The following is an 18,094-nucleotide window of genomic DNA, read 5'->3' as shown; positions in this document are numbered from 1 at the left end:
AAACTCTGTCTTTCCCTCACTGCTGATCTGTAGCCTGCCAGAGGACAAATGCCACCCAATAGCAGTGACCTTATCTTCTCTGTGCAGGCAAATTAAGGAAAGGGATTCCATTTCCTCCTAAACTGGCTAAAGTGGTGGTTTTATCCTTCTGTCCCTCTTGTAAGTTGATTCCCAGGCTGGGAGAAGGGGCAGGTGAAGGGAGGGGCTGGCTATTTCAAAGCCCCCAGATCTTTAACCCTACCACTCCACAAGACCACTGTTTTGGCAGCTTCAAAGGAGCCACATCCTTTCTTAACCACTCCCAGCCCTGGGAAGTCATCTCCAGGTTGAAAAAAGTAGCAAGAGAAGCAAGGACTTGACTTAGAAAACTGAAATGCAGGGGAGGGGATGATGTGTGACACCCTTAATCGCAGAATACAGTGGAAGTCTCGATCTTGCAATCTCCTTCCAACATGCCTCTAAGTTGTGATTTAACCAAAGACAGGTACACACAAGAAGAAGCATGGTGTGATGAAACCCTTGCTGTATCTGGTGATACCCAACCCCATGCTGGCAGATGACCATATCCAACATTTTCATGTAGATGTTGAATAGGAAAAGAGAGAAAGTCAAGTCCTGTGGCACCTGACAAAGGAGAGGGTAGTGAGTGACCTCTCCCCACAACCAACTCCAACCGGAACTGGTCACAAAGGAAGGAAGAAAACCTCTGTAAATGGTGCCCCCAATTCCCAACCACCAAAGCTGGTCCAGAAGGATGCTGGGGTTGATGGTATCGAAAGTCTCCACTGGCAGGCTACAGAAAAGCTTTGAAATAAAAAGAAAATGCTTGCATGCTGACTTGCATTGTGTGGCTGGCAATCTTCCCCCCACCCCTTTCCTGATTTTGACATGAACTCCATGACAGAAAAAATGGCCCTATACTGTAATGAAGGGTTATTACAACTTGGGCTTTTTGGGCTTCCTGGCCACTATCAGCTTCAGGGTGGCCTTTCTAGCCAGGAGGTTACCTGACAGAGTTTCTGGTTCCAAAGCAGAAGTGGATATGACTAAGGCTGTTGGAAACAAGGCTTCTTCAGCAATTGTTCTAGTAAAATTCATGATATCAAGTGTTGAAGGCAGCCAGTGGGTATTGGGTGAGGGAATAGGGCTGATGGGCTGCTCAACCTTGCTCGATTGTTTAGCAATATGAGTTAAAAAGGTGTGTGTGCGTGTGTATCTCTCTGTGTATGTATGTATGTAGGTGTGTGTGTGTGTGTGTGTTTATATATACACACAGACAAACATACACTGTATACACATACACACACACATACACACAGACATACCATTGACAGATAGCTGAGGCGACTGAACTTTGGAAATCCTACCAGTTGCTGGAAAGGGCAACACACACACACACACACACACAAACAGTATGTATGTGTGTGTGTGTGTGTGTGTGTACACACACACACACACACACACACATACGTACATACGTACAAACACACACCCAACGAAGTTCTGTGTGGGACCTAAAGATTTGAGAAGTATTAAATATTAGCTACCACTAATATATAATAACACAAACACACACATATATATATTGTTAAAAATATATTCCATTAAATATCAGTGGGCTCTAATTTTGGATATATGCAGGTTTTCAATGCCAGTCTCTATTTTCTTTCATTGTTTCATTTCTTAATTTTTTTTATCCCATTCTTTAGATGAAATGCAGTTCTTCCCCAATAATGAGTAGCAAACAGAAGCTTACTTCTTTCACTGAATGCCAGTCATCAGGATATGGGAATTCTCAAATTACTGCTTCATTTCACTTGGGCCTGGATTGGGGTTATTTCTCTGGATGATGATAATGGAGAAAGATTTGTACAAAATGTACTTCCTATATATGTCCAGGCAGGTATCCGCTTTGAGTTCATTGGAAGAAGTTCCAAAAATATATAATTCCAAAGATGCTGCTGAAGTAATATTAGATTGGTTCTCACCATCAAATGTCATCATGGGAGCACGACCATTGTGATGGTTGTATATGGAGAGATTCACACTATGATCAATCTGAGAATATTAATTTTGCTACCACAATTTGACAATCAACAAGTCAAACAAAAAATATGGCTTATGACAGTCCAAATGGATTTTGCATCCCTTCCCTTTGGGAAGAAATTGGGACATAGATTTCACTCATGGCTTTTTGTCATTAGCAGTTCATTGGCAGGAAATGTTAGGACTCCAGAAATTTTGTAAAGTCAGAAATTATACTGCAGGAAAAAAAGGAAGGTTTGGTGAGAGAATTCTGGGAACATGCATTTAATTGTTACTTCCCCAAATCTGATAAACAAATGAGAAATGGGAAGCCTGTTCTGTGATAGAGAATCTGGAAATGCTTCCTGGGTCTGTTCTTGAGGTGAGTATGGCTGGTCAAAGCCACAACCTCTACTATGCAGTCTATGCTGCGGTACATGCTGTGCATGAAATGCTTTCCTCCAAATTCAAACAAAGAACGATCATTAGTGCAGACAAATGGGCAGTCCCGAATCAACAGATTTGGCAGGGAATGTTTGAAACAAGTTAGTGCAAGATGGGTTATCATATGTGCATTTTCCAATCATATCAGCCTGCTGGTCTCTGTCATACTGTATTTTCAACTACAGCATACATTTTCCATTACCAGGAGGTGCAATCAATTGCATTCAAATTTCTACAGGTGATATAAAACCCTCAACATTTGATTTAAATCTGAAAATTGATTTTTGAAGACTATCAGGTTTTGACTAATTCCACATTCAATAGACTAAAGAGAGATAGAAAAGCTCTAATGGGAAGGCATCCAAATAGTTTCAGCTCCCTGATTTTTGTGAGAATGAAATGAAGAGACAGTGGAATATGCAGGGCTTTCACTCTTGTTTTTACAATGATTTTTAGTTTTCCTTTAAGGGTCATTTTTACTTATAAAATGTGCCGTGATGCAAATAATTTGCCTTATATGCAAAACTCTGAGAGCGAGCATCTGTCTTAGACCTAATTAGGCCATAAAAATGTTGTAGGACAGGACATAGCAGAGTCTCATGGAAATAAGAAGAAAAAGTGACCTTTTTTTAGTAGGCAGAATGAAAGAAAATAAAAAAGGGGCTGAAAAACCTGAAGAATTGCAGACTGACTGTACACAGATGTTAACTGGAACTCTACTAGAAATCAACAACTAAGTAGAGAATTAAAGTATGATAAGTAAGGATGAAATTTATTGATACAGGGTGAGATAAAGTGTCACATAAGTAAAGCAAACCAGATTTTTGAAAGCAGACTCTCTCTCCCAATAAAATCTGCTCAAGAAAATTCTACCAGTGAGTCAAATTTATCTGAGATATATCTTCTTCTGACTCTCTCCATCTCAGCTACACTACTGTTTAAATCAAGTATCCTTTAAGAACAGGGCTGGGGGACAAATTTCCTTTGATCAAAAGGGAGAAATAGAAGCTGTTTTTGATATTATCAACTGGATCACCTTTGAAAACCAGTCTTCTGTTAGAATCAAAGTTGGAAAGATTGATCCCACAGATTCCCCAGAGGATGGGTTCACCATTCATGAAGATGTCCTTGTTTGGCCTCAGAGGTTCAACCAGGTAGGCTCCAAGCACATATATGGTTATCTTGAGCTCTTTCTTCAGAGTCTTACAAAGCAGTTTGTTTGAGTTGCAAAGCAGTTTATGACACACATATAAGAATGTTTCTGTGTGTATTTTCTCTGATAGATCAAATCCATTTGATATAATAATTTCTGATTCCCTGACAAGTTCCCATGACAGTTTCAAATTTCTGATTGTTCCTTGAAGATAAGAACAGAAATTTTAAATCATGTCTGCCCCTATCACAGCAGACATTCTGAACAGTTTTTTTCTGGGGTAAGTCAAATGATGGTGACCACAGTTTAGAAGAGAGATCCCTGTTGGTGGAGTCTTTAATTACTGGAAACAGAAGCCACAGCCTGTACTTTTTATCATTTAAGAGTAGGCCAACTATATCAATCAATCAATCAATCAATCATATTTCTTCACTGCCCATCTCATGATGCAATGACTCTGGGTGGTTCACAAGTGAATAAAAGAATAAAAGTTTCATTATAAAATACAAAATATACATAAATATAAGAATATAAAATATAAACCAGGGGACCGTGAGTTCTAGTCCTGCCCTAGGCACAAAGCCAGCTGGGTGACCTTGGGCCAGTCATTCTCTCTCAGCCCTAGGAAAGAGACAATGGCAAACCACTTCCAAAAAGCCTTGCCAAGAAGACTGCAGGGACTTGTCCAGGCAGTCTCCAGGAGTCAACACTGACTTGAAGGCACCAATAATAATATTAATAAAAAGGTAAGTGTAATGATTGCCCAACCTAAATACTCAGACTCACAAGAGGTTGCTAAATGAAATCTGATTTATTAGGGAACTTAGGACAAATACAGAGAAAGCTGAGAATGAGCAAAAGCGTGCCAAATACAAACTTAAAACCCTCGGTGCAAACGTACCCCGCCTCCCTGCCAGCAGCACCGCCCGTCCCAAGTGCTGGCAACCATCAGAACTGCTAGCCTGGGAAAGTAACCTTGAACACAACAGATAACCCAAACACATTCCAAAAGCAGAGCCAAGAGATAAACCCTCCCATCCTCCCGTGAAAGATGAAACACGCATCCAGCTAATGACATGCAAAACGTTACGATGTATCAAAGACATTGAAATGGCGAACATGACAGTAAGGAAAGAAAATCATCCATTTTGCTGCTATGATTGCTTTCCATGTCCAACAGGAAAAATTCCAAACCAGGAAGGTAAGAAACTTGGCCAAGAATACTGGCTCTGAATTCTATTCTTCATAATTGAGTTTGGCCTATCTCAGTGGGTGTGGAGCAGATACAATTAGTGATACTCTCTAATGGTCACCTGGATTTTTTCAATATGGTAAGTCTAACCATATTTAAAGACTTTTATGCCAACATATTTCTAAAAGAGGAGATCAATTATTGATAAAGAAATCCCTATAGTGCTTAAGTAATGCCATTTTTCCCCTGATGAACCAGAAACCATAGACAAGTTTTTCTAAGGTGGGAATTCTTTGTAGACTTTCATTGAATTTGTCTCTAATGTAAAAATTGCTTGGCTGCCCCAATCAAAGTTACCTGGAAGCCCTATTAAATGACAAGTACCCTGAAATCATCATTTTAATTTCTAAGTTTTGTGCCTTAGCCATAAAGCTATGTCATATCCAGATTTGCTAATAGAAGCACATCATGGATGAAACTGCTTTAATGCTACTGTATTTTTGGATGGTACTTGGGCTGTTTTAACCTACATTGTATTTGTCTCGGAAAAGAAGGATGATGATGATAATATGGAAAAGCAGCTCTGATACCGATGACTTCATGGTTATTAAATTGGCATAGAAAACCATTGAAAACAATCTCAGTCAATATTAGGTAAAATGCAATGAACATATTACATAGATGTATTTAACACCAAGGAAGTTTGAAACAAAAGTTCTAGCATGTGTCTTGAATGTTGGAGAAAATGTAAAGGAATAGGTACATATTGCCATATGCGATGGTCCAATAATTGTTAAAGTCTTTTTGGACTGAATAATTACTGTTATTATTAAAATAATAGGAGAATTCACTGCTCAGACCATTGTATTAGACTCTAATCTGACTTCATTAACTTTTTTTGATAACCCAAATGATATTTTAGAATGTAAAGAATGCATATTTTTTTATTGTTATTGTGGTTAAGGTTTTCCACCAGTCAGATATTCCCATGTTCTTGAAAAACAGAAAACAATTTAATAACCATTGAATATGGCAAATATATTGGAAAAACACTTCCATGGAAAAGTCAAGAAAAGGAAAAAAAGATGCCAATATTATGATGAGGCAGCTGGTAATATTTTCTTTATTTGATTAAAACTCATTGTTTATGAGCAAGTCTGTTTACAATTTCCTTTCCTTTCCTTTAATTTAGTTACATGCATTCTACTTTTGTATTTTCTTCACTGCACTGTAAAGAACAAATGTATAAAGGATATAAGAAATGACAGTGTTTGATATTACTAATGCTATTAGCCATTGCATGTCTTTTTGTGCCTTGTGGAGAAAAAAGAACACCAAACAACAATTATGTGAGTTAGGATAAACATTCTTTCAACATGATTGAAGTAAATGGCACCTTTGATCAGACATTTTTTCCCCCTCTGGGCATGAACTTAACCATGATCACAGCAATTTCTTTTCCGGGTCCCTAAAGAATTTCCATAGCTGCTCATGCAACAAATTTTCAGGATGAAGGTTGTTATTAATATTCCTTTTTCCATTATGTCCTAGAAGGTTCAGAAGATATATATAGGTTCTTTCCTTTCTTTTTCTTTTTTTGCCCACTTCCTCCTATCAAAAGCAATGTCATTCATGTCAACTAATACTTTTATGACAGTACGTCAAATCCAGTGGCAACCAGGGAAGGAAATTCATTCTGGTAAGGCTTCTGTGCAAGATGCTACTGCTAAGAATATCAGTTCTGGTGCTACTCCCTCAACTGACAAGTCACACAACTACTGCTGAAAGCACCCTTCACAAATCGGCTCATTTTCTTCAGAGATTTTATCAGCCAGGAGACTTCATTATTGCGGGAATTCTTCCTCAAAGCATCTTACAATCAAGAGTGGCCACCTTTCAAAAACAGCCAACTCATGAACCTGCCAATGACCGGCTGTAATTATGATTCATTTTAATTATAGCACACAGAACAGGTTTTTCACAATAATCCCTAAATAGTTTTTGGGAAAGACTGTATGAGTTTAAAAAAAAAAAAAAAACTAAAAGAAGGGGGATACACCCTTTAGGAGTTTGGGTACATGAAACATCTCATATGGGTAACACTGCTGGACTAGCTTCCTGACATTTTCATATGTTTGGTATTGAGCTACTGTATTCAGCTGCAGTAAGTGCATGAAAAATCCTATCCACACTGAAAAACTCATTGTTTATCAGCAACTCCACAGCTCTGGTTGTTTACTATCTAATTTAATTTAAACAAATAATTTAATTTAATTTAATTTAATTTAATTTAATTTAATTTAATTTAATTTAATTTAATTTAATTTAATTTATAACATGCATTCGTCTTTTCCACTGAAATGAAATGAGCTGGAGATTGATTTTGGTGATCAATGGTCACTGCCCCTCCAAAAAAAAAAAAAAAATCCATTCTAAATACAGACATGGTTGAAATCATTCTCTTCTGATCTTGTAATTATTCCTGTTGCTACAGTGATTTCCTTTCCTTTCTACCAATTTAATGTTTTCTGTTTTTCATCCTAGAGATGTATATTTTTCTCCAACAAAATTAATATATTTCAACTCCTAATTTGTATGTGCAGATGCTATTTTTTTTTTTAAGTAGTACTAATGCTAAGCACTTCTCATTTTTTTTTAAAGCAGTACAAACACTAAGCATTTATGATGGCCAAATAAAATTTAGACAGTAATGTTATTGCAATGCAGCCAGTGAAAGGAATAATTCCAGATTCCTTATTGTAGAAGTAGATGGCTGCTGGAATCAGAATACAGAACCCAAGTCTCTATCACTAACAGTATAAAATTAAATGTTCTACTCCACCCAGGTAACAAACACACTATTGTCAGCCAATACTGTCTGCATAGAATAATTGCCTTAGGACATGTCTGAATGATCATCTGTCATTAATCAGTGTAACATTGGGGCTCAGTTTAAGAACCTTTTATTTTCCAAACTATCTAGTTAGAAAACATTGGTTACATTCCAAGGATTCAAACCTCAATGCCTTTTTGAGTGCTGTATAAATTCCACTTTTATTGAGGGCCTATTAATCCCAGCATTCTGCAGATAGGATATTTAATTATGCTAAAAGGTGATGTAGTAGACATATTTTAAAACAGATATACAAAAACAACATGCTTGTCTGTCATTGTAGGGTACTGACTCAGAGCTATCAGCAAATCCTGGCATTAGTGTTCACTGTAAAGGAGATTAATGAAAGCCCCTGGATCTTGCCCAATATCACCTTGGGCTTTGATAACTATAATAATGAGTTCAGACCACAATGGACTTATCTGGCCTCAATGGAATTCCTCTCCTCACAAGACAGATTCATCCCTAACTTCAAGTGTGACACCGAAACAAACACAATCACAGTTATGGGGGGACCAGATTCTAAAACCTGCCTTGACATGGCCACCACTTTGTTCATCTATAAAATCCCACTGGTAAGAAAAGTGGAGGTAGTGTTAGCAAGATTCACATATCTCATTCTTTTGAAATATGGCTTATGTTCTTGGTGTGCTTGGAATAAGGAGATCTGGCTTTTTTGTGGCTTAGAATCAAACCTTGAATAAGGAAAAGAATTCTAACATTATACTATTACATAATAACAATCAAATTATATGTGTTTCTTTATTAGTGTGCTGACGCAGTGAAAGAGGATAGAATCTATTTTTATCTAGACTCACCTCCAGTATATACATGTTAAAATAATTCATCAATTAGTTTTTTTTTTTTTTTTTTAACAAATGTGTTTCAAATTGTCCACAAGTTTTCAAACATAAGGTAATTCATCAGCCGACTGATCATTAGTGTTTATGGGGTATTTATGGGATTATGAAGTATGAAAATGTGAAACAATGTGCATTTTTGCTTCTAAATATAGATTATCCATATAGCGAAATAGTGGGAGGAAAATGGAAAAATTCACATACAGAAGAAGAGCATGAACTAAACAACATAGTTAGAAAATTAAATAAGCAGGTTATTGTTTAATTTGTCTTTTCAATAATGTACAATTCGTTTGGGAAGGATACACATTTAAAACTGAAAACTCTATGTTTTCTTATCATTTCCATTTTAATCTCTTTCTTTAGATGATATACAGTTCTTCTCCAGTAATGAATAACAAAGAAGAAGCTCACTTTTTTCACTGGATGTTCCCAAATGCTAATCATCAGGATATGGGAATTCTCAGATTGCTGCTTCATTTCAGTTGGGTCTGGATTGGCGTCATTTCTCTTGATGATGATAATGGAGAAAAATTTGTACAAAATATGCTTCCTGTATATGCCCAGAGAGGTATCTGCTTTGAGTTCATAGAAAGATGTTGCATTGAATCTGGTTGCAAGGATGGTGCAGAGGTACTGTTAGAATGGCTTCCAATATCAAAAGTCATTCTGGCAAGTACTTCCAATGTGATCATTGTATATGGTGAAATGCAGACTATGATAGCCTTGAGAGTGTTGATTGTGTTACCACAAATGGACGATCAAGAAATTAAATCAAAAGTATGGCTTATGACAGCCCAAATGGAATTCACATCACTTCCCTTTCAAAAAGAATGGGATCTAGATTTCATCCATGGTTCTTTGTCATTAGCAGTTCATCGGCAGGAAATGTTAGGATTCCAGAAATTTCTTCAAGTCAGGAATCATACTGCAGAAAAAAAGGATGGTTTTGTGAAAGACTTCTGGGAACATGCATTTAATTGTTTCTTTCCCAACTCTAATGAATATGGAAAAGCCTGCACTGGGGAGGAGAAACTGGAAATACTTCCTGGATCGGTTTTTGAGATGAGCATGACTGGTCAAAGCTACAACCTCTATAATATGGTCCATGCTGTGGCACGTGCTTTGCATGACATGCTTTCAACCAAATCCAAACACCAAACAATCACAGATGAGAAAAAAAAATGAAACTTCCAAATATAAAGACTTGGCAGGTGAAGTCCTGAGCAGATAATCTATTTTATAACATTAGAGATTTCTAGACTCATTAATCTTGAACTCTACATGGTTTGAACTAAAAACCACAGTATCTCTCATAAGGGATTTGGAAATCAGTCAAGATCCATGTTGAATTCAAGATCTGAAGCAGGCAAGTTTTGATTGTAACTTGCAATAGATATTTGAAGACAGCAAATCTTGATATGAATGAATTGAAGATTCAATTTGATTGAAGAGTGAACCACAGGGTATAATAGGAAAACATTCAGAATCTTCAACTGCCTCATTTTGGGCAGAATGATATGTAAATAGAAGGGGAAAGGGACCCTATAGGACACAGATACTGCATAGTCTTCTCAGCACCTGCCCTTTTGGACTAGTGGTCCTCCTGGCTTTGCGCACCACTTTAGCAGTAGAATATATGTGAATTGTTTTCTCTCTCCCACAAAGCAAATTTGTCTAAATAAATTCTAGAAGACAGCAGAGTGACATTCCCTCAATGCTCCAATAGACATGGTTTATCAAGGTGATAAACTCACTAACTCGCTGCTAATGTCAACATCAGAGAAGCTTTATTCATACATGGAAGGAAAACCTCTACAATTTTTGAGCCTATGCAAAGCTAATAAGTCTATCATATGTACTGTATCCTTACAAACTGATTCAAAGGCTCAAGATACATTTTGATGCATAGAATCAGTTCAAAGATTCAGTTCAAGTTTGTGATATCATTTGAATATTCTCTTCATTCAATCACCCTTTAAAGACTTGCACAGCTCTGACCATTCCACAGAAAGTGTGAAAAGTTATGAAAATGGTCTCTTTGTACTTTTGCTGAATTCTTTGTGAATCCTCATCTGTCATTTTGGGAACCATTAATTACTAGATCTTTGTGAATCATTTGAATCACTTTCAGTGCCCTGATTCCATTAGGGAAGTCAGTACAGATCATTTCAGAAAATAGTACAGTTGTTGAAACTGAATTGTCAAGCTGAGTCAATTTGACACAGATTTCTGAATAGGTTTGGGGGAAGATGTGCAGAAATCCTCCAACTTGATGTAGAGATATCTAAGTCAATTTGATGATCCAATCTGATGGTTTGATTAAATTATCTTCAAATGAAAAATCCAAATGGAATATTTGCATAGCCTTATGAATTCTGCCTCCTGTAGGTCAGATTCTGCAGTGGACTTGACTATGACTTCTAGAAGTGTCCCTTGCTCTCTTTCTTCCTTCCCTTCTACTTACATATTAATAAACCTCTATATGTCAAGCTACAAAATTAATTTTATATTCCATCTTCTCTCTTCCTCACTCTGCATCCCTGCTTCTTTGCCATGATAGTCACAATTGTTTTAATTTAATTCCTTACACCATTGCTACTGTTATTTCAACATCTCTGCTTAAACCTGTTGATAGCTTTTAAACATCTCATTATGTCACTTTAAAAATAATTCTTTAGATGTAGCTTTTTCCATGTCCTTATACAATTGTTGTCTCTCCAACTCAGCTACACTATTTTTTAAGACGAGTGTCATTTAACAACAATGCCGGGGGAAAAAGTTTCCTTTGACCAAACTGGGGAATTGGAAGCTGGTTTTGATATTGTGAACTGGGTCACCTTCCCAAACCAGTCTTTTGTTAGAGTCAAAGTTGGAAAGATTGATCCCATGGCTTCCCTAGAACATGCGTTCACCACTCAGGAAGATGCCCTTGTCTGGCCTCAGAGATTCAACCAGGTAGGTCGTGGGCACCTTTATGGGCATCTGAAATAGTTCATCACTGTCTTGCTAAACAATCAGATTGAACTGCAAAGCCATTCATTATGCAGATACTGCAATGATTCCTTGTGTTTTCTCTGATAGATAAGGTGCTTTTAAATAATAATTTCTAATCTTCTCCCAAATTCTTTCATATAACACATCCATATAACACAGTCTCATATTTCTGGGTGCATGTCAAAGCTGTGAAGGCATTTGGTGTTAGTCACCCTCCTTTCTACCCAATACTCTCCCTTGTGAATTAGTCAAGATAGTATCGGTGAAAGTAAGATACTCCTCCCAGCTACCATGCTGTGGTGCTTAAACATGATGACAACCTTTTCTTGAGAGAACTTCAGAACTTATTGCTTAAAATACTGTCTACTAATAGTAGAGCTGGCCCTGACTCTGCCAAATTTATGCAGAGATGTTCTTAGACTTGATTGGCTAAAGACTTGTGCCGCATCCTCTCATTTGGGACAGGCACTAATCCAAAGGTAAGTCTTTTTCTATGTACAGTTTCAACAGCCAAATGAGTAAGGTATGTTCTTTTTAATCTATGATATTGTCTTTGCCATTTCTTAGATCAATCCATTTCTTGACTGTAGCTGTAAGACTAATTGATAAAATTCAAAATGATATCTCTGTTCTCCCCTTTTACATAGGCACAGCCTTTGTCTCTGTGTAATGACCATTGTGCTTTAGGTCATTTTAAAGCACAGAAAGAAGATCAGCCATTCTGCTGTTATGATTGTTTCCCATGTCCAGCAGAAAAAAATTCAAACCAGAAAGGTAAGAGATATAGGATTGAAATGTTTCTAAGTGTAATAGCTGAGAATTCTATTATCCCTAATTGATTTTTGCCTGTTTTGGGATGGGATGGAGGCGAAAGTCAAAGTTTATGCTACCATCTATTGGTGATATGTACTTTTGCACCCACATCTGGAATATGGAAATTTCATTTTCCAGATGCTTGAAACTACTTTCAGGTGCCAGTACTGTTGGTGTTCCTGCATTTATTTCACAATAAGCTGGCCAGTTGGGTGAAAATGTCCTATCTTTTACTGAGTAATCATCTATGAGTGTTCTGCAGCTTCCTTAGCTTTTCAAAGTTTCCTTCAGTGTCTGGGTATAACATCAAGGAAAAGTCCTCCCATTAGCCCTTTTTCAGACTGGGAATTATAGACAGTCAGGGAGGCTTCAGAATGATGGAAAGATCTTTGAAACAAAACAACATGTTCCTCTGCCACAGTTCAGGCATAATAGATCCAGAGTTCTCCATAAATTTAAAACTTCCAAATGTTTGTTATCTTGTTTAATATTATCATACTATTTTAAAACCTTACTCCATTTTTAAGCACTGTATTAATTGAGATATAAATATTAAATTTACATGAAGCAACTCTGGAGTAAGCCCAAAACAATATTTCTTCTACTATCTTAAATTTCAAACAAATTTGACACATTTCCCTAATCAAATACTGTATTCTCTGAATGTACTCAATCCAATATGCTCAAAGCAACTGTGTTTCCTTGAAAACCTGAAACACCCCCCCCCCACACACACACACACACAGACAGATTTAAAACCATAATCAACTTATGTCTAAACCAGGGATGTCCCAACACTTCATTCCAAATTTCCTGGAAAGTAGTATCTTATCTTTATAATACTATGCAGTTGTTACAAAAGTGAGCTGTAGGATGGGAATTATTCAAAACACTTTAGAAAAACAAAGAAATAAATAAATAATCCTCACTGTAAGTCTAAATCCAGGTTTTCTTTTTCAGATATGACTAATTGTTTTGAGTGCCCAGAAGATCAATATCCAAATAATTTTCAAGATTCCTGTATCCCCAAAGATATAACTTTCTTATCCTATGAAGAACCACTGGGGATCAGTTTAACTGTTTTTGTTCTTTCACTGTCATTCATCACAATTTTAGTGCTTCTAATTTTCATTAAGTGCAGGAACACTCCCATTGTCAAAGCCAACAACCGGAACCTCACCTACATTCTTCTCATTTCCCTTCTTTTCTCTTTCCTTTGCACTTTTCTCTTCATTGGTCAATCTCAGAAGGTCACCTGTCTTCTTCGACAAACTTATTTTAGCATTATCTTCTCAGTGGCTATTTCTTGTGTGCTTGCTAAAACCATCACAGTGGTTCTAGCTTTTCTGGCCATGAAGCCAGGGTCCAAGATGAGGAAATGGGTGGGAAAGAGATTGGCTAACTCTATTATTCTTTCCTGCTCCTTTATTCAAACCACTATTTGCACTATCTGGTTGTCAATCTCTCCCCCCTTCCCAGATTTTGATATGTATTCAATGAGCAAAGAAATTGTGCTTGAATGTAATGAAGGCTCAGCAAGCATGTTCTATTCTGTCCTGGGATTTATGGACTTCCTGGCCGTGGTGAGCTTTACAGTGGCCTTCCTAGCTAGGAAGTTACCTGACAGCTTCAATGAAGCCAAGTTCATTACATTCAGCATGCTGGTCTTCTGTAGTGTTTGGTTGTCTTTTGTTCCAACCTACTTAAGTACCAAGGGAAAGTACACAGTGGCTGTGGAAATTTTCTCTATTCTCAGCTCCAGTGCTGGATTACTGGGCCTTATCTTCTTCCCCAAATGTTACATTATTTTACTGAAACCTGACTTAAATAATAGAGAACAATTAATAAGAAATAGGAAGTCAAGAAACTGATGTTCTCAGGAGATCAATCACAAAGAGAGCAATGGAAATTATTTTTAAAAATGTAAAGTTGGTCCATAAATTTATGTGATGGCAGAGAATCAATTGGTATATATGTATATGTTGGTGCCGGTCTAGATATAGATATAGATATAGATATAGATATAGATATAGATATAGATATAGATATAGATATAGATATAGATATAGATATAGATATAGACTAAAGAGCCAGTTTGGTGTAGTGGTTAAGGCATCAGGCTAGAAACCAGGAGACTGTGAGTTCTAGTTCTGCCTTAGGCAGAAAGCCAGATGGGTGACCTTGGGCCAGCCCCTGTCTCTCAGCCCTAAGAAGGAGGCAATGGCAAACCACTTCTGAAAAACCTGCCAGGAAAACTGTATGGACTTGTCCAGGCAGTCTATGAGAATCAGACATGATCGAATGGGGGGGGGGGGTAAAAATAGACAGAAACTTAAACAGAAACATGGATATGTATATCAACATAGATGTAACCACTCTTCCTGGGGCTGTAGAATATGTATTACAATGATACAGTGACAGTAACATATAGAAGGAAGAAAATTATTTACACCATTTTTAGGGAGTTCTTTTGACTAGCAGCCCTATTAAAGGCTTGATAATCCTAATTAGATAAGTCAGGTTTTTGTTTTTTTGTTTTTACTCTTGGTGATTGCCTGGGCTAGTCCCTCCAGTTTCTTGGGCAGGATTTCAGAAATGGTTTGCTATTGCCTGCTTCCTAGGGCTGAGAGAGAGTGACTGGCCCAAGGTCACCCAGCTGGCTTTGTGCCTAAGGCAGCATGAGAACTTCCACCAAAAAACATGAAAATATTTGTTTTAAAAAAAAGGAATGCTGAAGACAATCATTTGTTTCTCATGAGAGTTCAGAAATGTCATGACCTCGTTGCAAGGCACAAAGAGCCTCACAACGTGGATCATGATCATTAAGGAAAGGGGGGAAGAAGATAATCCAATCAGGGATTAAAACAAGCACCCAAAGACACCCACACCCATGATCCCATCAACAACTGAAAAGAGAGACGTCAGAGGAGTGAAGATAAGGAGCACATGGTGCCCCGGAGAACACAACCATTGCAGGGAGACAAAGAGGACACCGGGGAAAACGCCCACGCAGCCATCAAGGATCCCATCAAGAGGGATCGGGGCATTGAGGGGTGGGGAAGCCCGGGGCAATACAGGAGGGTATAAAAGGGGCACCCCCACACTACCTACCCCGTTCCCGTTTTTCGTTCTGTCAGCTATCATTCCAATAAACCAGAAATCCTTAATACCCATTAAGTGAGTCTGTGTCTTATTGCGAAGCGAGGCTGGCCCTGACATAAAAACGGGAACCGCCAAAAAAATTTTTTCCACCTGGTACCTATCCAACAAGTTTGTGAGGGACCCAGCCAGGCATGGAGAACCAGGAACCGAGGAGGCGCAACCCTTCGGCGCCCGGCGACGAAGCCCCGCTCTCGCAGGGCGGGATGCAGCTGAGGTCCGGGCGATGCAACGCCCCGGTAAGTATGGGACCCAGCTGGGGGGAAGCAGCGGGGGAGGGACCCACCCCGGCGCCCCGGAGCCCGCGAGGCACCGGGGGCGAGACGAGGGGACCCTCTCCAAGCCTACAGGCAACCCCGACGGAAGCGCGAGACAAACCGCCACCCTGGGCGCTCGAAGGCGAGGGCGCGCCTGGCACCGCGGCGGGATCGAGGGACGATCCGTCCTCTACCACAGCCAACGGCGAGGGCGAGCGGAGCGGCGAAAACCTCGGCGGGGAGCCGGGGACGGCGGAGAGGCTCGACGCGTTGGAGGAAGGGATGCAGGCGGTGCGGCAGATGCTCCAACAGCTGACGGCGGCACAGGGACTCCGCGACGGAGGCGGCGCAGAGGCACCCCCGGTCGAAAGGAGGCAGGGCGAGCGGGGCGGCGGTGACAGCGGAACCCGACCCAAGGAGCCCAACCGACGACCTGAGGCGCACCAGGAGGCGAGACGGGGTGGAGACCCAGCGGACGGCGGCGACCACGGCGGGACCCGACCCCAGGAGGCCACCCAACGAGCGGAGGCGCGCCCGGACGTGAGACGGCGGGACAACCTCGGCGGCGGCGGCGTCCGGCCCCAGGAGCCCACCCCACGACGGGAGATGCGCCAGGCTGAGAGGCGGAGGGACGACCCGGCGGGCGGCGACGGCGACGGCGGAGCCTGGATCCAGGAGCCCGACCGAGGGAGAACACCCCGCCCTCCCCCCCGAGCGACGGGACGACAACCTTGCGAGGAGACCCAGAGAGAGGCACCAATGCCGCAAGAGAACCGGAGACACCCCGACCCGCAGCAGCTCCTGCAGAGCCCGAGGCACGACGCAGAGGGGGCCAGGAGCCAGACCAGGACACCCGCCAAAGACTTTGGCATAAAGTTCGATGGGGACCCCTCGAAACTTTCCTTCTTTTTGACTAACGCGAGGTACTACCTCGAAGAATGGGGTCCCTGCTTCAGAACTGAGCGGGGCAAAATCAATGCCCTGGCCATAAAATTAAAAGGGCGGGCCGCCGATTGGTACGTCCAATTGTGCCAATCAGGCGCCCGGGCGCTGCAGGACAGCACTGAATTCCTGCAGGCACTAGAAAGGCACTTCAGGGACCCCCTGGAGCAAGAAAAGGCAAAAAGGGCGCTAGAGACACTTAGACAAAGCCCGCGCTCCGTGGCTGAGTATGCCATGGAGTTCCAAGCCCTAGCCGGAAAAGTGGACACTTGGTCTCAATCGACACTGATTGAGAAGTTCAAACATGGACTCAACTTAAACGTCCTCCGGTGGGCACTTGGCCGCGACAACCCCAGCTCCCTCACGGGGTGGATCCAGCTGGCAGCGGAAGCGGAGAACGCCCACGACACGTTCCTCCACGCAAGGAGGGAAATGCAACAAATGGAGACAGTGAGACCCCCACGCACCAGCGCAAGGCAGGTGAGGGCGAGACCCCAACCCTGGAAGGAGGAACGGGACAGACGCTTCGCTAAAGGGCAATGTTTCACGTGCGGCAGGGAAGATCACAAAGCAGCCGCATGCCCCAAAACGACGCCCAGAGAGAGCCCAAGGAGGGCACAAACAGCACCAACCCCAGCGCCAAGAAAGCGACCAGCAGCAAAGGGGGAGTACCGACGCAGACACGACCCCTACAGTTCAGAGGAGGAGGACAGCAACCCCGATGAGGCGGCGGGAAACGACAACCACCTGGCCTAAGGGGCGCCGAAGGACAGGTGGAGGACACTGACAGGCGCTTCGACAAAGGGGTGAGTGAGGAATGCCCCACCCTCTACGTCCGTGTCACCCTCACCCATCGAAATAAAACCGAAAAGGTCTGGGCACTCATTGATTCGGGTTGCTCCAAAAGCCTCATGCACCCTGACCTGGCAGCCGCACTCGACCTCCGCTGCTATCCACTTCAGCACCACCTGGTGTTCTCGCAGCTCGATGGATCTGCAGCGGGAGGGGGCCCGGTCACCCAATACACCGGAGAAACCGCGCTACGGCTCGGCAGCCACGAGGAAAAATTGGCTTTCATCGTGGCACCGGTGGGGCAACCCCGACTCATACTGGGGATCCCATGGCTCGTGCAGCAAAACCCAGTCATCAACTGGAGAACCAGAGAGATTAAGTTTGCTGACGGGCGCTACCAAGCACCTTCAGGGAACAGGGTTCCCCGAGCAGCCATGGGGGGGGCGACGACGACTGTGGAACACAGAGAGACAGCACTGCCAGAGGGACTGCCAACCAAATACGGGGATTTCGCCGACGTTTTCAGTGAGAAAGAGGCGGACAAACTCCCCCCCCACAGAAAGACAG

The 18,094-nt window shown here is 41.2% G+C and overlaps 1 protein-coding gene across 1 annotated transcript; it reads left to right on the top strand.

Moving 5' to 3' along the window:
• The first annotated feature begins 7,970 nt into the window (after positions 1-7,970).
• On the top strand, positions 7,971-14,248 carry LOC134496988 (vomeronasal type-2 receptor 26-like). The gene is given in 6 exon segments (XM_063302704.1): positions 7,971-8,282; positions 8,934-9,769; positions 11,287-11,338; positions 11,340-11,525; positions 12,212-12,338; positions 13,338-14,248. Coding segments are annotated over 6 exon segments (2,424 nt in total).
• Positions 14,249-18,094: the final 3,846 nt, after the last annotated feature.

Source organism: Candoia aspera, chromosome 4 (assembly GCF_035149785.1).
Source record: "Candoia aspera isolate rCanAsp1 chromosome 4, rCanAsp1.hap2, whole genome shotgun sequence".
In the NCBI taxonomy this organism is placed as follows: Eukaryota; Metazoa; Chordata; class Lepidosauria; order Squamata; family Boidae; genus Candoia; species Candoia aspera.
This window is presented reverse-complemented; position numbering and strand designations above follow the sequence as displayed.